Raw genomic sequence first — 26,797 nt, 5'->3', positions numbered from 1 at the left:
GTTAAAAGCATGTTATTGAATGGAATGGGTTTAGTTGAGAGAAGAGGACTGAGACAGAGTGTATACAGTTCATTTGAGGATTTTTCTTGTAAAAAGAGAGAGGAAAAAATGTAACTAGAGTGGGAAATGGAATCAGGAGTTTTTTAACAGTGGAAATAATACCATGTGTACATGTACTGAAAGTACAAATCCAGTATAGAGGGAACATTTGATATAGGAAAGAAAAGAGAGAATTGCCAAGTAATGGCCTTAACTAGGCAAGATGATGGGGTGAAAGTAGGTGCCGAGAGAGCAGGCAGTCAAGGAGAGTATAGACAGGTAGAGGTGGGAGTTCACAGAAAGGCCTTTTCTGCTGTTTGCTGTTTCAGCGAGAAAATAGAAGAGGGAAGTTGCAAGGGTTTGAAGAGAGAATTTGTGTAAGAGAAGGGACTAGGAGAATTTATAGTAATTTCTGAGTGGCATGAGAAATCTGTTGGAGGTAAGTGATTGCTGACTGGCCCACTTTAAATCCACATGGTGGAAGGTTTTTCTCCAGCTGTGTTTAGCTGTGTAGGTATCTATCCAGAGTAGGTGGAGAGGTGGTTAAAGTGGATTATGGTTCATCCATATGAATAAGGTGAAGTGGGGCAGGGCAAGGACTTTGGGGGAATATGGAAGGGAATGAAATTTATTTCATCTAGATTTCGAATGTGTCTTTAACAGATAAAAACTAAAAAAAAACAACCACAAGTGAAATGAACAGTAGTCCTTTAATATTATCTTATATTTAGTTCTTCAATTTGTCTGAACATCAAAAATGTTTTTTTACACTTGATTTGTTCATATCGGACCCCAACAGGGTCTGTACATTGCCTTTGATTGCTGTGCCTCATCAGTCATTTAATCTACATAAATTTCCTTTCACTCCCCTTTTTTCATATCATTCATTTGTTGAAGAAATCGAATCTTTTGTCATGTGGAGCCTTCCATATTCTGCATCTGGCTTACTGTACTCTTGTGTTATTTTTTTAAAAATGAAAAAATTAATTGTAAAATACAATAAAAATTACTATCTTAACCATTTTTAAGTCTATGGTTATAGAATGAAGTATATTCACATTGTATGTTGTATTATTTATTTTTTTCTATGACTTTTTTTTTAAAATTTTATTTTGATATCATTAATCTACAATTACATGAAGGACATTATGTTTACTAGGCTCCCCCCTTCACCAAGTCCCCCCCACATCCCTGTTCACAGTCACTGTCCATCAACATAGTAAGATGCTGTAAAATCACTACTTGTCACAGCCCTCCCCGTGCCCCCCCCAACACTATACATGCTAATCGTAATGCCCCCTTTCTTTTTTTCCCACCCTTATCCCTCCCTTTCCACCCATCCTCCCCAGTCCCTTTCCCTTTGGTAACTATTAGTCCATTCTTGGGTTCTGTGCTTCTGCTGCTGTTTTGTTCCTTCAGTTTTCTTTTGTTCTTCTACTCCACATATGAGTGAAATCATTTGGTACTTGTCTTTCTCCGCCTGGCTTATTTCACTGAGCATAATACCCTCTAGCTCCATCCATGTTGTTGCGAATGGTAGGATTTGTTTTTTTCTTATGGCTGAGTAATATTCCATTGTGTATATGTACCACATCTTCTTTATCCATTCATCTACTGATGGACATTTAGGTTGCTTCCATATCTTGGCTATTGTAAATAGTGCAGCGATAATGTATGTTGTATTATTATTATTATTATTTTTTGTAGATAATTATTTTTTATTGAAGGGTAGTTGACACACAGTATTACATTAGTTTCAGGGGTACAACACAGTGATTGAACATTTATATACATGATAATTCTAGGTACTAGCTATCACCATACCAAGTTGTTACAATATTTTGACTATATTCCTTATGCTATACATTACATCCCGGTTACTTATTTATTTTACAATTGGAAGTGTGCACTTTTTAAAATTTATTTATTTATTTTTTGTGTGAGGGCATCTCTCATATTTATTGATCAAATGGTTGTTAACAACAATAAAATTCTGTATAGGGGAGTCAATGCTCAATGCACAATCATTAATCCACCCTAAGCCTAATTTTCGTTAGTCTCCAATCTTCTGAAGCATAACGAACAAGTTCTTACATGGAGAACAAATTCTTACATAGTGAATAAGTTACATGGTGAACAGTACAAGGGCAGTCATCACAGAAACTTTCGGTTTTGCTCATGCATTATGAACTATAAACAGTCAGTTCAAATATGCATACTCATTTGATTTTTATACTTGATTTATATGTGGATACCACATTTCTCTCTTTATTATTATTATTTTAAATAAAATGCTGAAGTGGTAGGTAGATACAAGATAAAGGTAGAAAACATAGTTTAGTGTTGTAAGAGAGCAAATGTAGATGATCAGGTGTGTGCCTGTACACTATGTGTTAATCCAAGCTAGACAAGGGCAATAAAACATCCATGTATGCAGAAGATTTCTCTCAGAACAGGGGGGTGAGGTTCTAAGCCTCACCTCTGTTGATCCCCAATTTCTCACCTGATGGCCCCGCTGCGACTGTGCCTGTCTTAGGTTGTTCCTCCCTTGACGAATCTTACCCGTCTCTGGCTAACCAGTCATCTTCCGGGGCCATACAGGGAAATGTAAAGTTGGTAAGTGAGAGAGCAGCCTTATTGTTTGAAACGGTTAGCTTTATGCTTCTTTGCATATTTATGCCCTGTGGCTTCTATGCCCAGCATTTGTCTTGAGGTATCTTTACCACTTGGAAGAATTATGATACTCGGTAAATTTGATATGAGGCACAAATTCTATTTAAGGGTTGTAATTAGGAAGGAAGAAGAAAAGCTATAGAAGTAGCAGGCGGAAGAAAACATGGGAAGATTGATTATTTCTTTGACATACCTTCTTGTAGAGTAACTTCAGCATGTATAGGTTTTAAACTACTAATTAAATTGCGCACACACATTAACATAATAGGAGTACAGTTACATAACCAAAGCAGACCTATAATTACCAGCCATCTCCAGTGAAACCAAGAAAACCAGTTAGGCACCTTAGGCATTTGTGAAAACTTATCTATGATATGGTGGATGTTGTCCGACTGAACTTGAACAGTCTGAGAGAAATCAGACAAATTAAAACAACCCATTCCTGGGGACTGTTCACATCCCATATGTTCTTTTAACAGTAAATAGTCTGTAGTTGTAAGATTTTGGAGCGCTACAATTTGCACTTCTCCTAATTCTTGGTTGAGTTCCAACAGTATAGATCCAGTCAAATTTGTTGTTTTACTGTATGCACATGCCAGCTTAGATATCTCCTTCTTCATTCCCATGGCAAGTCCAGGAACTGGTGGGATGAGTGCATCTACAGCTGTAGCAGTGCGTGGATCTTTGTTGGGGTTTTTTGATGATCATCTTCTGGCATGAGTCTTCCAGAGAGTGCTGATGTTGGAAGTTCTTTTTCATATCGTATCTTAGTTCATTTTCGGGGTAGCCCAATTAGGCTTTGATCCGCTGTATAAACACAAACAGACCCTTTGCCTACACTTTCATATGCCCTTTATACCCTTGTGTAGAACTCATTGGAGGTCACCACACAGGAACTGCCTTTTTTGTTGTTGTTGTTGTTGTTATCATTAATCTACACTTACATGTCGAATATATTATGTTTACTAGGCTCTCCCCTATACCAGGTCCCCCGTATAAACCCCTTTACAGTCACTGTCCATCAGCATAGCAAAATGTTGTAGAATCACTACTTGCCTTCTCTGTGTTGTACAGCCCTCCCCTTTCTCGCACCCCCCCATGCATGCTAATCTTAATATCCCCTTTCTTCTTCCCCCCCTTATCCCTCCCTATGCACCCATCCTCCCCTGTCCCTTTCCCTTTGGTACCTGTTAGTCCATTCTTGAGTTCTGTGATTCTGCTGCTGTTTGGTTCCTTCAGTTTTTCCTTTGTTCTTATATTCCACAGATGAGTGAAATCATTTGGTATTTCTCTTTCTCCGCTTGGCTTGTTTCACTGAGCATAATACCCTCCAGCTCCATCCATGTTGCTGCAAATGGTAGGATTTGCCCTTTTCTTAGGGCTGAGTAGTATTCCATTGTGTATATGTACCACATCTTCTTTATCCATTCATCTATCGATGGACATTTAGGTTGCTTCCAATTCTTGGCTATTGTAAATAGTGCTGTGATAAACATAGGGGTGCACTGGTCTTTCTCAAACTTGATTGCTGCATTCTTAGGGTAAATTCCTAGGAGTGCAGTTCCTGGGTCAAATGGTAAGTCTGTTTTGAGCATTTTGATGTACCTCCATACTGCTTTCCACAATGGTTGAACTAATTTACATTCCCACCAGCAGTGTAGGAGGGTTCCCCTTTCTCCACAGCCTTGCCAACATTTGTTGTTGTTTGTCTTTTGGATGGCAGCCATCCTTACTGGTGTGAGGTGATACCTCATTGTAGTTTTAATTTGCATTTCTCTGATAATTAGCGATGTGGAGCATCTTTTCATGTGTCTGTTGGCCATCTGTATTTCTTTTTTGGAGAACCGTCTGTTCAGTTCCTTTGCCAATTTTTTAATTGGGTTATTTGTTTTTTGTTTGTTGAGGCGTGTGAGCTCTTTATATATTCTGGACGTCAAGCCTTTATCGGATGTGTCATTTTCAAAGATATTCTCCCATACTGTAGGGTTTCTTTTTGTTCTATTGATGGTGTCTTTTGCTGTACAGAAGCTTTTCAGCTTAATATAGTCCCACTTGTTCATTTTTGCTGTTGTTTTCCTTGCCCGGGGAGATATGTTCAAGAAGAGGTCACTCATGTTTATGTCTAAGAGGTTTGTGCCTATGTTTTCTTCCAAGAGTTTAATGGTTTCATGACTTACATTCAGGTCTTTGATCCATTTTGAGTTTACTTTTGTATATGGGGTTAGACGATGGTCCAGTTTCATTCTCCTACATGTAGCTGTCCAGTTTTGCCAGCACCATCTGTTGAAGAGACTGTCATTTCGCCATTGTATGTCCATGGCTCCTTTATCAAATATTAATTGACCATATATGTCTGAGTTAATGTCTGGATTCTCTAGTCTGTTCCATTGGTCTGTGGCTCTGTTCTTGTGCCAGTACCAAATTGTCTTGATTACTATGGCTTTATAATAGAGCTTGAAGTTGGGGAGTGAGATCCCCCCTACTTTATTCTTCTTTCTCAGGATTGCTTTGGCTATTCGGGGTCTTTGGTGGTTCCATATGAATTTTTGAATTATTTGATCCAGTTCATTGAAGAATGTTGCTGGTAGTTTCATAGGGATTGCATCAAATCTGTATATTGCTTTGGGCAGGATGGCCATTTTGACGATATTAATTCTTCCTAGCCATGAGCATGGGATGCGTTTCCATCTGTTAGTGTCCCCTTTAATTTCTTTTAAGAGTGACTTGTAGTTTTCAGAATATAAGTCTTTCACTTCTTTGGTTAGGTTTATTCCTAGGTATTTTATTTTTTTTGATGCAATTGTGAATGGAGTTGTTTTCCTGATTTCTCTTTCTGTTGGTTCATTGTTGGTATATAGGAAAGCCACAGATTTCTGTGTGTTGATTTTGTATCCTGCAACTTTGCTGTATTCCGATATCAGTTCTAGTAGTTCTGGGGTGGAGTCTTTAGGGTTTTTTATGTACAGTATCATGTCATCTGCAAATAGTGACAGTTTGACTTCTTCTTTGCCAATCTGGATTCCTTGTATTTTTTTGTTTTGTCTGATTGCCGTGGCTAGGACCTCTAGTACAATGTTAAATAACAGTGGGGAGAGTGGGCATCCCTGTCTAGTTCCCGATCTCAGCGGAAATGCTTTCAGCTTCTCACTATTCAATATAATGTTGGCTGTGGGTTTTTCATAGATGGCCTTTATTATGTTGAGGTACTTGCCCTCTATTCCCATTTTGCTGAGAGTTTTTATCATGAATGGATGTTGAACTTTGTCAAATGCTTTTTCAGCATCTATGGAGATGATCATGTGGTTTTTGTCTTTCTTTTTATTGATGTGGTGGATGATGATGGATTTTCAAATGCTGTACCATCCTTGCATCCCTGGGATGAATCCCACTTGGTCATGGTGTATGATCCTTTTGATGTATTTTTGAATTTGGTTTGCTAGTATTTTGTTGAGTATTTTTGCATCTACGTTCATCAGGGATATTGGTCTGTAGTTTTCTTTTTTGGTGGGGTCTTTGCCTGGTTTTGGTGTTAGGGTGATGTTAGCTTCATGGAATGAGTTTGGGAGTATCCCCTCCTCTTCTATTTTTTGGAAAACTTTAAGGAGAATGGGTATTATGTCTTCCCTGTATGTCTGATAAAATTCTGAGGTAAATCTATCTGGCCCGGGGTTTTTTTTCTTTGGTAGTTTTTTGATAACCGCTTCAATTTCGTTGCTGGTAATTGGTCTGTTTAGATTTTCTGTTTCTTTCTGGGTCAGTCTTGGAAGGTTGTATTTTTCTAGGAAGTTGTCCATTTCTCCTAGGTTTCCCAACTTGTTAGCGTATAGGTTTTCATAGTACTCTCTAATAATTCTTTGTATTTCTGTGGGGTCCGTCATGATTTTTCCTTTCTCGTTTCTGATACTGTTGATTTGTGTTGACTCTCTTTTCCTCTTAATAAGTCTGGCTAGAGGCTTATCTATTTTGTGTATTTTCTCGAAGAACCAGCTCTTGGTTTCATTGATTTTTGCTATTGTTTTATTCTTCTCAATTTTATTTATTTCTTCTCTGATCTTTATTATGTCCCTCCTTCTGCTGACCTTAGGCCTCATTTGTTCTTCTTTTTCCAATTTCGATAATTGTGACATTAGACCATTCATTTGGGATTGTTCTTCCTTTTTTAAATATGCTTGGATTGCTATATACTTTCCTCTTAAGACTGCTTTTGCTGTGTCCCACAGAGGTTGGGGCTTAGTGTTGTTTTTATTTGTTTCCATATATTGCTGGATCTCCATTTTGATTTGGTCATTGATCCATTGATTATTTAGGAGCGTGTTGTTAAGCCTCCATGTGTTTGTGAGCCTTTTTGCTTTCTTTGTACAGTTTATTTCTAGTTTTATACCTTTGTGGTTTGAAAAGTTGGTTGGTAGGATTTCAATCTTTTGGAATTTACTGAGGCTCTTTTTGTGGCCTAGTATGTGGTCTATTCTGGAGAATGTTCCATGTGTACTTGAGAAGAATGTGTATCCTGTTGCTTTTGGATGTAGAGTTCTGTAGATGTCTATTAGGTCCATCTGCTCTACTGTGTTGTTCAGTGCTTCCGTGTCCTTACTTATTTTCTGCCTGGTGGATCTATCCTTTGGGGTGAGTGGTGTGTTGAAGTCTCCTAGAATGAATGCATTGCAGTCTATTTCCCCCTTTAGTTCTGTTAGTATTTGTTTCACATATGCTGGTGCTCCTGTGTTGGGTGCATATATATATTTAGAATGGTTATATCCTCTTGTTGGACTGAGCCCTTTATCATTATGTAGTGTCCTTCTTTATCTCTTGTTACTTTCTTTGTTTTGAAGTCTATTTTGTCTGGTATTAGTACTGCAACTCCTGCTTTCTTCTTGCTGTTGTTTGCCTGAAATATGGTTTTCCATCCCTTGACTTTTAGTCTGTACATGTCTTTGGGTTTGAGGTCAGTTTCTTGTAAGCAGCATATAGATGGGTCTTGCTTTTTTATCCATTCTATTACTCTGTGTCTTTTGATTGGTGCATTTAGTCCATTAACATTTAGGGTGACTATTGAAAGATATGTACTTATTGCCATTGCATGCTTTAAATTCGTGGTTACCGAAGGTTCAAGTTTAGCCTCTTTAGTATTTTACTGCCTAACTTAGCTCACTTATTGAGCTGTTATATACACTATATGGAGATTCTTTTCTTCTCTCCCTTCTTATTCCTCCTCCTCCATTCTTCATATGTTGGGTGTTTTGTTCTGTGCTCTTTCTAGGAGTGCTCCCATCTAGAGCAGTCCCTGTAAGATGTCCTGTAGAGGTGGTTTGTGGGAAGCAAAATTCCCTCAGTTTTTGTTTGTCTGGGAATTGTTTAATCCCACCATCATAATTGAATGATAGTCGTGCTGGATACTGTATCCTTGGTTCAAGGCCCTTCTGTTTCACTGCATTTAATATATCATGCCATTCTCTTCTGGCCTGTAGGGTTTCTGTTGAGAAGTCTGACGTTAGCCTGATGGGTTTTCCTTTATAGGTGACCTTTTTCTCTCTAGCTGCCTTTAAAACTCTTTCCTTTTCCTTGATCTTTGCCATTTTAATTATTATGTGTCTTGGTGTTGTCCTCCTTGGATCCTTTCTGTTGGGGGTTCTGTGTATTTCCGTGGTCTGTTCGATTATTTCCTCCCCCAGTTTGGGGAAGTTTTCGGCAATTATTTCTTCCAAGATACTTTCCATCCCTTTTCCTCTCTCTTCTTCTTCTGGGACCCCTATAATACGGATATTGTTCCTTTTGGATTGGTCACACAGTTCTCTTAATATTGTTTCATTCCTGGAGATCCTTTTATCTCTCTCTATGTCAGCTTCTATGCGTTCCTGTTCTCTGATTTCAATTCCATCAATGGCCTCTTGCATCCTATCCATTCTGCTTATAAACCCTTCCAGAGTTTGTTTCATTTCTGTAATCTCCTTTCTGGCATCTGTGATCTCCCTCCGGACTTCATCCCATATCTCTTGCGTATTTCTCTGCATCTCTGTCAGCATGTTTATGATTCTTATTTTGAATTCTTTGTCAGGAAGACTGGTTAGGTCTGTCTCCTTCTCTGGTGTTGTCTCTGTGATCTTTGTCTGCCTGTAGTTTTGCCTTTTCATGGTGATAGGAATAGTTTGCAGAGCTGGGACGAGTGATGGTTGGAAGAACTTCCCTTCTTGTTGGTTTGTGGCCCTCCTCTCCTAGGAGAACAGCGACCTCTAGTGGCTTGTGCTGGGCAGCTGCGCGCAGACAGTGCTTCTGCTTCCTGCCCGGCTGCTATGGAGTTTATCTCCGCTGTTGCTGTGGGCATGGCCTGGCTCGGGCTGCCGCTCCAAAGTGGTGGAGTCGCCTTGGATGGGGAGTGGCCGGGAGGCTATTTATCTCCGTAAGAGGCCTCCGTGCTCCCTGCAGCCCAGGGGATTAGGGTGCCCAGAGATCCCCGGATTCCCTACCTCTGGATTGTGTCCTGCCCTGCCCCTTTAAGACTTCCAAAAAGCACCCCCCAAAACAAAACAACGACCACAAAAAAACAAAGAAGAAAAAAGAATTTTTTTTATTTAAAAAAAATAAAAAATGATAAATGGCCGCTCGTTTTTCTTTATTCTCCGGTGCCTGCCTCAGGCATCTGCTCACCGGTCTTGCTGCCCTGTTTCCCTAGTATTGGGATCCCTATCCCTTTAAGACTTCCAAAAAGCGCTTGCCAAAAGAAAACAGCAAAAAAAAAGAAAATGGCCGCTCGCTTTTCTTATGTCCTCTGGCGTCAGGCCTCCGGTACCCGCTCACCGTTCTTGCTGCCCTGTTTCCCTAGTATCCAGGGCCCCGCGCACGCACTGTGTCTCTGCTCTGGCCCGGATGGCGGGGGCTGGGTATTCAGCAGTCCTGGGCTCCGTCTCCCTCCCGCTCTGCCTATTCTTCTCCCGCTGGGAGCTGGGGGCAGGGGCGCTCGGCTCCCGCCAGGCCGGGGCTTGTATCTTACCCCCTTTATGAGGCACTGGGTTCTCACAGGTGTGGATGTGGTCTGGATGTTGTCCTGTGTCCTCTGGTCTTTATTCTAGGAAGAGTTGTCTTTGTTATATTTTCATAGATATATGTGGTTTTGGGAGGAGATTTCCGCTGCTCTACTCACGCCGCCATCTTGGCTCCCAGTTTTGTTGTATTATTTTTAACATGTTTCTCTATCTTCCGTATGTGTAAACTGTTACCAGATCTAGAGAGGCTTGAGTTGATTCAGGTTCAGTTTTTAATTTTTAATGTTTTTGGATGATGGGACAAGGATTGTACATAATGTTTACAAATAGGTCTAGTTGTCCTGCTGATGAGATTGATCAGAGGGTTGAGGTCTTAAAACCTGATGTATCCATTTAAAATTTTCCATTGGATTTTTTTCCACTTAATGATTTATTAACCTTTGTGGATCATTACTGAGATCCCTTTTTTCATTAGGGGTTGTGAAATAAGAAATAATTTTCTAATTATTGTTAACTCACTGCATTTATTAGCTGGAATTCTGTTAAGAATAATCCACTTTCTAGTTTCTGCCAGAAATGTAGGATAAATGCTTGACTCTTTCCCTTTCCCCAATGTTCAGGTGACTGAGTTTTTTTTTTTTTTTTTTAATTTATTTCAAGCTCTGAATTCATGCAGTTTACAATAACTGGTAGTCATTCTTCTGGTACTTTATCTGTGCCAGTGGGAGCCTCTTCACGCTGGCTCCTGTGTCCTCCACAGGCGCAGAGTTTTTGTTAACAGTGTCCAGGCTTATTTTATATCTTTCTGATCTTGGACCTGAAATCCGCCATTTCTCCAAGATGCTCCTAGTTCTTTTAAGTGGGAAATGGTAGTTGGAGATGAAAATATGGGTGTTTACTTTTAAAATAGATGTTATTTTGGTTACTTGATTCTTCAGAATACTGATTGGTTTCTTCTCTTAATTTAACAGGCATGCCCAAAGAAAAATACGAGCCCCCTGACCCTCGGAGGATGTACACAATTATGTCCTCTGAGGAAGCAGCAAACGGAAAGAAATCATATTGGGCAGAGCTTGAAATAAGTGGTAAGACATGCAAGCATAAATTTATGGTATGGAAATTAAGATATGGGAGAAAATTAAGCTTTTTAATGCCAGTTCACAAAAGAAACAATCTATTTTTACCAGTGCTGATTTATCTTAGAAGCATGAAGGCTCAGTGGGAAGAACATGCTTCAAGTCAGAGTTTAAAACCCATCCATTGCTGCTTCACTCATTATCAGTGTCCTTTATAAAATGGGGATGATGCTAAGGTTGAAGTGAAAATAACCTGTGAAATGTCTGTTTCACAAAGGTTTGCTTAACTCTCTGATGAAGTAGAATTGAACTTCTGCATAAACAAATTACACATTTCCAGTAGGGTGGGAAATGTCTGTTTTAGTAAAGCTTTTGGGATAGATTTGTTTCTCCTTATTTTCTTCATTTGCTTCTTAGTCTGAGAACAGATGTATTCGGAAACACAAAATCTTAAGAGTTAGAAGCGGATTCCAAGTTCCCTTCTTCCATTAAACAGTCCAGACATTTTCAAAGAATCTGTGAGCCCTCAGATCTACAGAGGATATCCCAGCATCTTGGCCAGTGGGCATGCAACCTCTCTCTTAGTACATCAAAGCTGGTGAAGGGACATTATTACTTCTCAAGGCATCATGCCTCCCCATACTTTACTTCAAGTTTGCCTGGGTTTTTGCCTTCTGAATAGAGTAAGTTTTTTCTTCTTTCACCTGACTGCCCTTGATTTTTGTTTTTTTTAATTTAATGCAGCAAACATTGAGCACATGCTACTTGTAAAACATTTTTCCTGGTGCTGTACTAGGCATGTGAAATACATATATATGAAGAAAACATGGTCCCTGTCATTCTGGAGATTAGGGCATGTTAGGGAGTGAGAAGAAGGGAGTGTACTAGTATAAATAACTCATAGAAAGAATATGACTGCCAGGTCTAGGTAGGAAAGTACTTACAGGAAGCAAAAAGGAAGTAATGATAATAGCATTCCTCCCTTGTCAGCTCAGAATTCTGGTTAACCTATTAAATAAACCTAAATGCCCTCCTCTGTAGCCATAGTAGGGGTCAGTATCTCCATGGGTCTCTGCTGCTTCCTCTCTTCTAATTTTTAGAGTGATTTCAAGGCCTTGCTTTTAGGGAAGTCTCCCCTTTCTTAACAACATCAGGGAAGGTACTCACTCAGGTCAGTGAGATTTTATCTCAGAGGTTAAGGAGAGTCTCCAGTCTCCTCCCTCTACCTCATGTTGGGAACTTGTGGTAATTTTGAGTCACTGTTACCTGCTTACTCTGAACTTTGGGAAGAAATCTGTATTCAGGATTCGAAGGAAGAGGGCAGATTCTGTAATGTTCTTAACAAGTAGCCTTATCTTTACCAAGTATCAAAGAGGATAAATATTGGTTGAATAGGTCTCTGAAACAGGACCTTGTAATTAACAAAGACACTATTAGGAGAGTGACTTTATAGTCTTAATTAGTCCTACGTCAGAAGTTGTCAGGGCTGAATTTGTTTCATACTAAACAGTTATTTCATGTTTATACTTCAGAATCAGTTCCTTAGGATTCTTTCATATGAGTTCTGGGTCATTGAATCCTGGACCTCATAGGCTCCTCTGGTTCCTGGGGGGATGGGTGGTGAGTTCCTTGTGCCATTTGAGGTTACCAGTTAAGTCAAATGACTGTTACATTTACTTTTTAAAGAAAGCCTGTCTTACTGTAAAATGAAACATAAAGAAAACCACAGAGAGAAATATGTTAATGAATTATTATAACACCAAAAGCCTTGTAACCACTGCCCCAGGTCAAAATTTGGAGCACTTTACCCCAGAGTCCCCTCCAGATGCCACAGCCAATCACAGTCCCCTTCCTGCTCCCAAAAGCAACCCTTATCCTGACTTTTACAGTAATCACTTCCTTTGTTTTCTTTTGGTTTAAACACCAAATTTTGTATGCCTATGCATACATAGTTCAGTTCTCCGTCCTTTTTTTTTGTTACATCTTAATATATGGGTTCCCCCTCCATTCTTTTATTTTCCTTACGATTCATTTGCTGAATCTTGGTGGTTCAACTGTTTGTTGTTCCCCACAGTCTGTATTTTACTGCCTGACACTCAGGCAGCTCAGTGCATTTCTCCTCCTAGTCTCCTGCAGATGCACAGCTGGGTGCGGAGGCTCACTGGACTCGCCTGTGAGCCTCTTAGCAGGGCGTGTGCAGGAGGCTGAAGGCCTTCTGTACCATTGTTGTTCAGTGCCTGGGCTGTTAATTATCTGAGGGTTGCAAAATAGTGGTACTCAAATTCTGTCATTTCTTTTTCTACATTTTTTTCTGTCATTCCTTGAGCTACATCTATAAAGAGATGCTTTCCATCATTTACTTGATTACCAAATGTACAATTTATGTAGGAAAGGCAGAAAAGAATGCTTGTTTCTTTCTTTTTTTTGCTAGTTTTCAAGATAAACTATTGTCCTTCAAGGCTGCCCAGTTAAGTGTTTTTAAAATATCATTATTAAGTAGCATATTTAAACATTTGGGTTTCAAACATGTCATGAGTTATAATAATTACTCTTACTTTGGTGCTTAAGTTATCTGGTTGTGGGATCATGTGGAGAGCTTTTGATACAACCCTACTTGTCTTTGGTAGTTTCTCTGTTATCTAGTATGGCAAGGTTTTCTTGGCTCATCTTGTAGATTTCTTTCTCTAATGCTTCAAACCTGGAAAATGTCATTTTTCCCAAGAAATATGTTTTGTTTTGTTTTATAGTTGGAGATGATATTTCAAGACCATAATGCCCATTGCTAGGGATGTTCATTGCTACTGGGTTAGTCATTGCTTCTAGGTCTTTTCACTGGACAGAGCTATGAAATGTGACATATATGTGGTCATATACATTTTAATGAAAAGATGTGCTATATTTTTGTGATAATATATACATATCTATATTACATGATAAACTATCTTTGAAGTCATAAAGTATATTTGTATATTTAAAGTTACAATGTCTTATTTAATTTAAATTCAGAATAACAGGATTTTAGTTAACCTATCTATAATTACATCTGTGTCTCTTTTAATGCTGAGAGTCTTGGTTCTCAGGGACATGAGATGATGGAATTTGAATATCCCATAATTACTTTCCTGCTTTATCCTGTATTACTACATGTAACAGTCTCTGAATAACAGTACTAAACATTCCATTACCAATATGAGTACTGAGAACAGGTAAAACTTTGAATATATCCCTGCTACCATTAAATAATTGTACTCTATATAATATTGTCAAGAGTATGCAGCTATTACATATTATCAGCTTTCCCATGTAACCTACATAAGCCCCCATGTCTGTTGATTATTTTGGCTTTGTGGGAGTTTGTTCTCTAGATGTTTCCTGAGGCCTCATGGGGACGATATTCTCTGGCTTTCTTGCATGTTGGTAGTAGTGTGCCCTTTATATTTGAAAGTCAGTTTGGCTGCATATAAAATCCTTGGCTTACATTATTTCTTTAAATATTGTAGGTGTGTTATTCTGATTTTGCTGTAGGTTTGAAGACAATCTAATTTATTTCCCTTATTAATTATTTGCTCTTTTTGCCTAGATGCCCAAAGGAGGTTTTTTTTTTCCTTAAAATTTTAGTAGAATGTATCTTGGTGGTGTACTACATCAGTATTCTCAGGTGTATGTTCATTCAATGTGCAGTTTGAATTTTTTTCGTTTAATTTCAGGAAAATTTCCTTGGATTATAAAATATAGAATAAATTGAGTATTTAGTATCCTTTGCTTTTTCTTTCAGAGAGATTCTCTGAATTTCCATATTTGCCCTTCAAGTTACTTAAAGAAACCTTTTCAAAAATTTAAGGTATAATTTACAGTAAAATAAAAAATGGAGAACACTAAAACTCACTCTCATTGTTGTCCATTTCTTTTACAAATACAGTTAACCCTTAACACAGGTGCCGGGGGTTCTGGCCATGCCTCCGTACAGCTGAAAATCCTTGTGTAACTTTTGATGCTCCAAAAACTTCACTAAAATCTGCTGTTGACTAGAAACCTTCCTAATAACATAAACAATCAATTTGTATGTTATATGTATTATGTACTGTATTCTTACAATAAAGTAAGCTAGAGGAAAGAAAATGTGTTTTCAAATTGTTCCAGATCTCCAACGAATTTTCCAATATATTGATTGAAAAAAAAAAATCCATGTATAAATGGCCAGTGCAGTTTAAACCCTTGTTGTTCAAGCGTCAACTGTATATACAGCTGTGTAACCACCACCACAATAACAGTATGGACCAGTCTGTCAACCCAGAAAACTCCCCACGCTCCCTTGTAGGCAGAACATCCTCCCACTTTCAGACCCTGGCAACCACTGATACGTTCTTTTTTTTAATAGATTTTATTTTTTAGAGCTCTTTTAAGTTTACAGCAAATTTGACAGAAAATACAGTGCATGACCCTTCAGTTCCTGAACCTACATTGACACATCATCACCCAAAGTCCATAGTTTACATTAGAGTTCACACTTGGTGCACATTCAGTGGGCTTAGACAAATGTCTAATGATGTGTGCCCACTGATATGGTAGCATACAGAGTATTTTTATTGCCTAGAAATCCTCTGCTCCACCAGTTCATTCTTCTTCCTCTTTCCCTGAACTCCTGGTAACCACTGATTTTTTTTCCTGTCTTCATAGTTTTTCCTTTGCTGGAATATCATAGTTGAAACCATACAGTATGTAGCCTTTTAAGATTGGTTTCTTTCACTTAGTATTGTGCATTTAGGTTCCTCCATGGCTTTTTCATGGCTTTGATAGTTCATTTCTTTTTAGTGCCAAATAATATTTTCTGGATGTACCACAATTTATCCATTTCCCTACTGAAGGACATCTGGTTGCTTCCAGGTTTTGGAAGTTATGAATAAAACTGCTGTAAATGTCTATGTGCAGGTATTTGTGTGGACATAAGTTTTTAACTCCTTTAGGTAAATGTCAAGGAGCATGATTGCTGGCTCATATGGTAAGAATGTATTTAGTTTTGTAAGAAATTGCCAAACTGTCTTCCAAAATGGCTGTGTCGTTTTACATTTCCACCAGCGATGAGTGAGACTTACTGTTGCTCCACATCCTCCCCAGTACTTCTTGTCAGTGTTCTGGATTTTGGCCATTCTGATAGGTGTGGGTTGTGATATCCCATTGTTATTTTAATTTTCATTTCCCTGATAACATGATTCTGAGCATCTTCATATGCTTATTTACTACGTATATGTCTTCTTTTGTGAGGTGTTTGTCCAGACCTTTTGCCCATTTTTTAATTGGGTTGTTTTCTTACTGTTGAGGTTTTTTTTGTATGTTTTCATAACAAGTCTTTATCAGAAAACGTCTTTACAAATGTTTTCTCCCAGTCTGTAGTTTTTCTTCTCATTCTCTTGACAGTACCTTTCACAGAGCAGAAGCTATTAATTTTAATGAAGTCGAGCTTATTAATTATATCTTTCATGGTTTGTGCTTTTGATGTTATATCTAAACAGCCATTGCAAGCCCAAGTCATGTAGATTTTCTCCTGCATTATTTTCTAAGAGTTTTATGGTTTTCCTTTTTACTTTTAAGTCTTTGATTCATCTTGAGTTAATTTTTATGAAGCATGTAAGGTATCTAGATTTTATTTTGTTGTGGATATCCATTTACTCCAGCACCTTTGTTGAAAAGGCTTTTCTCCATTGTGTTGCCTGCTCTCTTTTGTCAAAGATCAGTGAACTGTATTTAGGTGGGTCTATTTCTGGGCTCTCGGTTTTGTTCAGTTGATATATTTGTTCTTTTACCAATACCACAGTGTCTTTATAGTAAGTTTTATATCACAGTAGCTTTATAATAAGTTTTGAAGTCAGGTAGTGTCAGTCTTCCAACTTTGCTTTTCAGTTTGGTGTTGGCTCTTCAGAGCTTTTTGCCTCTCCATATAAGCTCTAGGATTAGTTTGTCAGTCTCCACAAAATAATTTGCTGAGCTTTTAGTTGAGATTATAATCAAACTATACATCAAATTGGGAAGAACTGACACCTTGACAGTATTGAGCCTTCCTATCCGTGCTGTGAACTTCATCTAGTAATAGTGTATTTTTCATAACTAGATGTTAAATGTGTTTTTAATATCTTCCGTGCCTTTACTAAACATTGTGTTTAGTAAATGTTTTGAACATATGTAATACAGTTATAATAACTTTTAATGTCCTTATTTGCAAATTCTTTTTCATTTCCAGGTTGGTTTTGTTTCCTCCTACTCCCTTTACCCCCATCTCTTTCATTTTTTTTTCTCTTTTTGCATGTCTGGTAATCTTCTATTGGGTGCGTTACATTGTGAATTTTACCTTTTTGGGTACTGGATGTTTTTGTATTGCTGTACATACTCTTGAACTTTGTTCTGGGATATGCAGTTAAATTATTTGGAAACAGTTTGATTCTCTTGAGGCTTGCTTTTCAATAATACCTTTCTGAGTTCTCTGTGAATTAGGAGATTTTCCACTCTGGCAGAAACATAGACTATTGTCCTGTGTGATCTCAATGATTGTTCCCTGTGTCCTTTCTGGTTTGTCCCACCCTTGACCTTGTGCTGCTGCTCATGCATTTTCTGATCGATACTCAGCTGAGGACTCATGGCAGGGGTATGTCCTTTTCAGATTGCCAGAGCTTTCTATTCGTGTAGTTCTGTCCTCTTTGGCACTGCCTGTGAACTTTAGCCACCCTGGCGACTCTGCCATCTCAGTTTACATAGACTATCAGACTCCACCTGTATTATATCTCCTTGTACGACTCTCTGGAAACTGTCCAGACATTAATCTGGAACAGTCTCAAGGGCTCATCTTGTTTACTTCCCATCTATCTATGAGCACTGTTCTGTGCCTCCTAGTGTACAATGTTTGAAACTCAGTTTTTCATGTATTTATTATTTAGTTGTTTTAGGTGGGAGGATAAATCCAATCCATGTTATTTTATCTTGCTGAAAGTTTAAGTCTGCCAGAGCTTTTTAAAAGATTATGTCTGGTAACTCCAATAACTGAACCTCCTGGGGGTTCTCTTTTGCTGTTTCTCTTTTTCTTCTAGTTTTCAGTTCTTTCTTAATTTTTATTAAATGCTGGAGATCATCTGTGAAATGGTAGAATAATTTGATGGTGTTCTCTTCTTTAAGAGGGAACCTGCTCTTGTGTTTGCCAGGCAGTTGTGGTAGGAGTGGGCAACCTTTCTCTAATTGTGGGTTCATCTTATTTGAACCTGGTGTTCAGTAGTCTTGAGGGTTGACTTACTCAGGGTCACCCCTATCCCATTTAGAGATCCCAGCTGGAATTGTGGTGGCCCCCAGGGTCTCTTCCTTCGTGGTTCTGGAATTCCTGCTTTGTCTCCTCAGCTGTGGAAGAGATCCTGGAATTGTGATCAGTGGCTCAGCCTCCACTCTTCCCTCATCTGCTCGCCTTGCTACCTGTGCTCCCACACACTCTTCCAGGGCAGCGTGGTGGGATGTGTCCTGCCCATTCCGCCCCTTTGTTCCCCTTATTGCTAAGTTCTGTGTCTCTTGTGTCTTGTAGTTCTCCAGTGCTTCTGAATTCATGTTTGTGGATAGTCCCCCCTATTTGTATCTAGTTTTCCCTCCCCCCGGTGGGATAATTGGTCAACACCATAGTACTCCAGATTGTTAGTGGAAGCTGAAATCCAGATGTGCACAAATTTTAAAATTCTGCCCAAAGAATCTGCAGATACCAAACAACTCTGCTGCCCTCTCATTCTTGCTGTTTCTCCGTTATGTGGGGGCAGCAGCATTGTGGTTGCCTGGCTATCTGTAGCCAACTGCTTGTTTGCAGGCCTTGAGGTGTAGTGCAAGGTCAGGAGAAATGTGCTAACCAGACCCCACCAGGAACCCAAAAGGAAATAGGGGCTTGGGTCTGGACTTCTTGGTAGTAAGTAAATGATCTTCCAATCAGGTGTCTTGTCTGTAGGGCCACACATTAGCCTCTTCTACTGTATGATAGTTTCCAACATCATGAACATCTCCCAACACTGGCATTAGTGTGAAAGTAAACTCTGATCAGACTTAACTGTTTTTCCAGCGAGAGTCATAGCCCATGTCTCAGAAATTCTAGATCAGATTTTTCTGTTTCTGTTTGTTTAAAGAGAGGATTATACGTAGCTCTTTAATAACTAAATAAGTGGTGAGTGTAACTCTAGAGTCTAGTTTTTATTATGTTATCAGCTTGTGCAGCTGCCCACCTCTGGATAACCTTGGTGTCTGCCTTAGGGAAGTTCAGAGTGGGAGCAGGTAAGCAGGAGAGGAGGGAACACTCAAGTGCAAGCAGGAGGTACTGAATAGTATTTCTGAGGCCATCATTTACTTATTGGAAGGCACTTAACATGGGACTCATTCATTCATTTATTCTGAAACTCCTGGTGTGTTAGGTGATGGGAAAAAGATTTCAGAAACCTTACAGGCTACAGGAGGAGACTTCCGCAAGAAGGCAATTGTAGAAACATAAATACAGGGCAGAAAGCTTAAACTATTATCATTTCTTTAAGACTGTCTTAACCCACCTGATGGGATGAGGGAAAACAACCTAGAACAGCTGACTACTGAGTTAATGATATTAGCCAATGATACTTTCCAGGGGAGAGTGGAGGTAAGCACATCTCAGGAAGAGAGGGCATGTGAGAATATAAAAGGTGTACTGTGGAAGTCTGTCTTTCATCCACCTTATCACCCCTCCCAGTATGTGCACATGTACATTCACACGTAGGGTTATTAGTTTCTTTTGCATCCCTCTGCAGTCCCTCTATACATACACAAATGTAAATATAGACTCTTACTCCACACCTTATTTTTAATTCAAGAGAGTATATTTTATACATCTACACTGTGCTTTTTTTCCCATGTAAAGTTTTTTGGGGTGATTTCTAAATACACAGATAAATCTCCTGTCCTTTTTAAGCTCCTGAATATTTCCATCACATATGCTGTAGTTTAAGTGGTATTGTATTGATGGTCAGTTGGTGGCAGGCAGTGCTGCAGTGAATGACTTTGTAGATTACAGCCGTAAGCCAAAGGGTGTATGCGTTTGTAATTTTGACAGGTGGCACTTGGCTCTTTATTTTTAAATAATGTAATTTAGATTTGGCTTACCTATTCCTGACATTTTTATCATGCTCATGTTATTTTATAAATTAGGATAATTTATGATTTGTCTTTCCATTTGTTTATTTCTATATCCTTAAGCCTAACATACATATTCATAGGTATTTTGTAGTGTCTTCTATTCTTTCATCTAATTACTGTGTATATACAAATTTGTTTTCTGTATGTTAATTTTTGTTCTGTTATGCCATAAACTTTTTTTTATGTTTTATTGAGATGTAATTCACATACCATACAATTTACTCATTAAAATGTATTATTTAGTGGGTTTTATTTTATTCAGAGTTGTGAATAAATTACCAAAAATGATTTTAAAATAATTTTCATCTCCCCAAAAGAAATCCTGTGCTTAGTAGCGGTCATTCCCATTTCCTCCTATCCCTGTAGCCCTAGGTAACCAATAATGTATTTTCTACATCTGTTAGTTTGCCTGTTCTAAACATTTCATATGGAATCATACAATATGTAGCCTTTGTGACTGCCTTCTGTCACCTAGCATGATGTTTTCAAGATTCATTCATGCATATATCAGTACCTCACTCCTTTTAATGGCTGAATAATATTCCATTGTATGGATAAACTACCTTTTATTTATCTGTTCACTGATTGGTTGAGTTTTGGATTCTACCATGGAAAAAATTGTTCCCCTTTTTTGTCCCTAAAGAATAATGCTGCTATGAACATTTGTGTTCATGTTATTATCTGGGCATTTTCATTTCTCTCAGATACATACATAGGGGTGGAATTACTGGGTCATATGGTAAATGCTTTACCTTTTGAGTAACTGCCAGACTGCTTTCCAAAGTTTTGGTGTCATTTCTCACCAGCAGTGTATGAGGTCTCCAATTTCTCCACTCCTTACCAGCAGTTGTTAGTATTTGTCTTCTCGATTTAGCCATTTTAATGGGTTTGAATTTTTATTTGCATTTTTCTGATACTTCATGAAATTGAGAATGTGCATGTTTTATTGGCCATTTCTTTATCTTTCTTGGAGATAATATAAACTTTTGATGATGAAAAAGTAATGTGATGCATGGATAGGAGGAAGTGTAAAGTGATGATCTATTTCTTTCATGGTAGGGAGTAAACTTTAAAAGTAAAACATGCACACCACTCACTCCAAAGGACAGATCCAACAGACAGAAAATAAGTAAGGACACAGAGGCACTGAACAACACACTAGAACAGATGGACTTAACAGACATCTACAGAAACTCTACACCCAAATTCAGCAGGATACACATTCTTCTCAAGTGCACATGGAGAAGACCAGAATAGACCACATACTAGGCCACAAAAAGAGCCTCAGTAAGTTCAAAAAGATTGAAATTCTACCAACCAACTTCTCAGACCACAAAGGCATAAAACTAGAAATAAATTGTACAAAGAAAACAAAAAGGCTCACAAACACATGGAGGCTTAACAACATGCTCCTAAATAATCAATGGATCAATGACCAAATTAAAATAGAGATCAAGCAATGTATGGAGAATAATGACACCGACAGCATAAAGCCCCAACATCTGTGGGACGCAATGAAAGCAGTTCTAAGAGGAAAGTATATAGCAATCCAGGCCTATCTAAAGAAGGAAGAACATTCCCAAATGAATAGTCTAAAGTCACAATTATTGAGACTGGAAAAAGAAGAACAAATGAGGCCTAAAGTCAGCAGAAGGAGGAACATAATAAAGATCAGAGAAGAAATAAATAAAATTGAGAACAATAAAACAATAGAAAAAAATCAATGAAACCAAGAGCTGGTTCTTTGAAAAAATAAACAAAATAGATAAGCCCCTAGCCAGACTTATTAAGAGAAAAAGAGAATCTACACACATCAACAGAATCAGAAATGAGAAAGGAAAAATCACGATGGACCCCACAGAAATACAAAAAATTATTAGAGAATACTACAAAAATCTATATGCTAACAAGCTGCAAAACCTAGAAGAAATGGACAACTTCCTAGAAAAATACAACCTTCCAAGACTGACCAAGAAAGAAACAGAAAATCTAAACAGACCAATTATCAGCAAAGAGATTGAATCAGTAATCAAAACCTACCCAAGAACAAAACTCCTGGGCCAGATAGGTACACTGCTGAATTTTATCAGACATATAGAGAAGACATAATACCCATTCTCCTTAAAGTTTTCCAAAAAATAGAAGAGGAGGGAATGCTTCCAAACTCACTCTATCAAGCCAGCATCACTCTAATACCAAAACCAGGCAAAGACCCCACCAAAAAAGAAAACTACAGACCAATATCCCTGATGAACATAGATGCAAAAATACTCAACAAAATATTAGAAAACTGAATTCAAAAATACATCAAGAGGATCATACACCGTGATCAAGTGGGATTCATCTCAGGGATGCAAGGATGGTACATTATTCGAAAATCCATCAACATCGTCCACATCAACAAAAAGGACAGAAACCACACGATCATTTCCATAGATGCTAAAAAAGCATTCGACAAAATTCAACATCCATTCATGATAAAACTCAACAAAATGGGTATACAGGGCAAGTACCTCAACATAATAAGGGCCATATACGACAAACCCACAGCCAACATCATACTTAACAGCGAGAAGCTGAAAGCTTTTCCTCTAAGATCAGTAACAAGACAGGGATGCCCACTCTCCCCACTGTTATTCAACATAGTACTGGAGGTCCTAGCCACGGCAATCAGACAAAACAAAGAAATACAAGGCATCCAGATTGGTAAAGAGGAAGTCAAACTGTCACTGTTTGCAGATGACATGATATTGTATATAAAAAACCCTAAAGACTCCATTCCAAAACAACTAGAACTAATATCTGAATTCAGCAAAGTTGCAGGATACAAAATTAATACATAGAAATCTGTTGCTTTCCTATATACTAATGACGAATTAACAGAAAGAGAAATCAGGAAAACAATTCGATTTACAATTGCATTGAAAAGAATAAAATACCTAGGAATAAACCTAACCAAGGAAGTGAAAGACGTATGCCCTGAAAACTACAAGACACTCTTAAGAGAAATTAAAGAGGACACTAACAAATGGAAACTCATTCCATGCTCGGCTAGGAAGAATTAATATTGTCAAAACGGCCATCCTGCCTAAAGCAATCTACAGATTCAATGCAATGCCTATCAAAATACCAACAACATTCTTCAATGAACTGGAACAAATCGTTTTAAAATTTATATGGAATCACCAAAGACCCCAAATAGCCAAAGCAATCCTGAGAAAGAAGAATAAAGCAAGGGGCATTTCACTTCCCAACTTAAAGCTCTACTACAAAGCCACAGTAATCAAGACAATTTGGTACTGGTACAAGAACAGAGCCACAGACCAGTGTAATAGAATAGAGAGTCCAGATATTAACCCAAACATATACAGTCAATTAATGTATAATAAAGGAGCCATGGACATACAATGGGGAAATAACAGCCTCTTCAACAGCTGGTATTGGCAAAACTGGACAGCTACTTGCAAGAGAATGAAACCGGATCACTGTCTAACCCCATACACAAAAGTAAATTTGAAATGGATCAAAGACCTGAATGTAAGTCATGAAACCATAAAAGTCTTAGAAAAAAACAGGCAAAAATCTCTTGGGCATAAACATGAGTGACTTCTACATGAACATATTTCCCTGGGCAAGGGAAACAAAAGCAAAAATGAACAAGTGGGACTATATTAAGCTGAAAAGCTTCTGTACAGCAAAGGACACCATCAATAGAACAAAAAGGCATCCTACAGTATGGGAGAATATATTCATAAATGACAGATCCGATAAATGGTTGACATCCAAAATATATAAAGAGCTCACGCACCTCAACAAACAAAAAGCAAAGAATCCAATTAAGAAATGGTCAGAGGAGCTGAACAGACAGTTCTCCAAAGAAGAAATTCAGATGGCCAACAGACAATGAAAAGATGCTACACATCGCTAGTCATCAGAGAAATACAAATCAAAACCACAATGAGATATCACCTCACACCAGTAAGGATCGCCACCATCCAAAAGACAAACAACAGCAAATGTTGGTGAAGTTGTGGAGAAACAGGAAACCTCCTACACTGCTGGTGGGAATGTAAACTAGTTCAACCATTGTGGAAAGCAGTATGGAGGTTCCTCATACTTCATTTGACCCAGGAATTCCACTTCTAGGAATTTACCCTAAGAATGCAGCATCCCAGTTTGAAAAAGACATATGCACCCCTATGTTTATCGCAGCACTATTTACAATAGCCAAGAAATGGAAGCAACCTAAGTGTCCATCAGTAGATGAATGGATAAAGAAGATGTGGTACATATACACAATGGAATACTATTCAGCCATAAGAAGAAAGCAAATCCTACCATTTGCAGCAACATGGATGGAGTATATGATATGTGGAGTATAAGAACAAAGAAAAAACCGAGGGAACAAAACAACAACAGAATCACAGAACCCAAGAATGGACTAACAGTTATCAAAGGGAAAGGGACTGGGGAGGATGGGTGGAAAGGGAGGGATAAGAGGGGGGGAAAAGAAAAGGGGCATTATGATTAGCATGTATAATGTGGGGGGGGCATGGGGACGGATGTGCAACACAGAGAAGACAAGTAGTGATTCTACAGCATCTTACTACACTGATGGAGAGTGACTGTGAGGGGGTATGTGGGGGGGACTTGGTGAAGGGGGACCCTAGTAAACATAATGTTCCTCATGTAATTGTGGATTAATGATACCAAAATTAAAAAAAAAAGACTATGTTGCTACTCAAAACACTCTAATAAAGATTCAAATTAGACTTTTTTTTAAAAAAAAAAGTAAAACATGCACTCTATAAAGACTCAAATCTTTAGTGTTTTTTAGACTCTCTTAACCTTAAAAGAGTTTTTAAAAATCTCTTAGAAAAATTAAAGGTCTATAGTTCCATCATTTTTCATTTTTTTTTTGTTAAAGAAGCGTGTATAATTTAATCCATTTTGATGGTTCCTATTTATTTTTTTGTTAACATGAATGTGATGTAATGGTAGTTATACTGGGTGATAGAATTTTGATATTTTTTAAAGTGCTGAATTACTTAATAAACATGTTCATTTAAATGATAAGTTTAAGTTTTTTAGGAAAGTATAAGGAGGCATATAACTTATTTAGCTGTTAGTGACTCAGTTTTGTAATAAACATTTTCTTTTCCTAAGGTCAGATCGCACTGCAGTGGTCATGTTATTTTGAACATAATATTCTCACTTTTCTCTCTCCTTTATCTTTTTTCTTAGTACTTACTTTCCTTAGTGTTTTTCCATCCTCAGGTTCTAGGTTTTTACCTTCAGGTCTTATCTTCTTTTCTTATTAATAGATTTGGTTAGTTTGAATAGGCTGTATCCTTCCATTGCTGTTTGGACATGAATTCCTTCCCACCGAAGTTCATTTTGGTGTGATGTGTATTTTTGCAGTTGTGTTTTCCTTTATAGATTGAAACTTCCATTTGTTAATCAGTGTCTTGGTGCATTAAGTACATTTCCTTCCCCATTAACTTCACTGTTTTTAAGCCAAGCCTTACCTAATGCCAAGTGTTCTCAGTGCCCTTCATGTAATCTAGTCTGGTCCGCAAATCTTACAGCAGTCTTCTTCCTTTGGTGAGGTGGCAGGTCCCCTTGCCGGGAGCCTCAAATCCTAGTTACAGCTTCATCAGGAATTGTGACTTGGGGAAAACTTCAAAGTAACACGTTTCCCATTGCAGTTGAGTCTCATTATTCACAGTGGCTGTGTTCTATATAGTCACCTCAAACACTGAGTTAGCCAGTACTGAGCCATTGCTGCCAGAGGAAATGCAGCGTTAGGTTCCTGTGAATGCTTGGACATGACCTTTTTGTCAACCGATGAGTACATACGCTTGTTTTACGTGCAGTTCTTTTTAAAGATGGCTTATTTAGTTATATTGTCAGTTGATTACATTTACTTCATGGCCCACAGGACTGCATGTATCTCATACTTGAAGGAAACTTATCTAAGACGTCTTTTCTCTCTGAGGCACAGAACAGCCTTGCACTTAGTTCGGCACTGTGCTTAGGGGCCATTGTAAACATCAAAATCACCCACAGAAAGCACAGAAATGCAAAAACTGGCAGTAACTAGTGAAAAAGACACTTGTTTATGTTATGACAGGTAGATCAGAAGCTTAGAGTGGGAACTGCTGGGGTGACTATAGTTTTTGCTACTCTGAGGCACGTTTGTGAATGACTATGAAAGCACATCACTACAGAGAGTGTTTTTGGGGTTATACAGCTACATTTGAGGGAGCCGTGGGTTCGAAAATATGGAATCCGGGAATAATGGGGATCACCTGTAATTCCTGTTTCTTCTAAAATGTCGGAGTTTTAGAGATTCAGTCAAGATTTCTTCCTTGTTTTTTCTAAATCTGCAAATGTGGAGGTAGCAATTTGATTTCCTCACAGGTAAATAATTACACCTAGTCCCTTAGTATTAGCTAATCAACCCTCTGATTTCAGGGAATACTAATTAGATTCTTCCTGTCTCCTGGTATTTAGCAATAAGGGATTCTGGGTAGTTTAGAATGAAGTTGCTTATCAAAGCAGGGCTCTTACCCTAGGCCAGAATAATCCCAGCCTTTCTCAAGTCACTGAGCTGCTCAAAACAGAATGCTTGTTTTTGGGTGCTTATGAATAAGTACAATTTAATGGAAAAGTTTAAGGAAAAGCATCAGAATCTCAAAAGGCAAGTCCCTTTTGTTTATTAGCTTCTCCCAGAATATTAGAAACCTTAATTTCTTGGATTGCTTAGTTATACCAATAGAGATTTTATCTTGTCCACAGCATGTTACTTTTGCTTCTGTAAATGTTGACTGTTTAAACTTTTTTCCCCAAAAATGAATT

The 26,797-nt window shown here is 38.2% G+C and overlaps 1 protein-coding gene across 5 annotated transcripts in view; it reads left to right on the top strand.

Moving 5' to 3' along the window:
- The window catches only part of CNOT6 (CCR4-NOT transcription complex subunit 6), a 79,581-nt gene that overhangs the window by 18,942 nt on the left and 33,842 nt on the right, over positions 1–26,797 (top strand). For 4 of the 5 annotated variants that reach the window (XR_008993517.1, XR_008993516.1, XM_057491156.1 and 1 more), the window contains exon 2: positions 10,661–10,774. The exons of the other annotated variant lie outside the window; for it this stretch is intronic. Coding sequence is in view for 2 of the 4 variants with exons in the window: in XM_057491156.1 (XP_057347139.1) it covers positions 10,663–10,774 (112 nt within the window). In the remaining 2 variants the exon portion in view is untranslated. The remainder of the gene's footprint in view (positions 1–10,660; positions 10,775–26,797) is intronic. 5 annotated transcript variants of the gene reach the window in all.

This window comes from Manis pentadactyla, chromosome 13 (assembly GCF_030020395.1).
Source record: "Manis pentadactyla isolate mManPen7 chromosome 13, mManPen7.hap1, whole genome shotgun sequence".
NCBI lineage: Eukaryota > Metazoa > Chordata > Mammalia > Pholidota > Manidae > Manis > Manis pentadactyla.
This window is presented reverse-complemented; position numbering and strand designations above follow the sequence as displayed.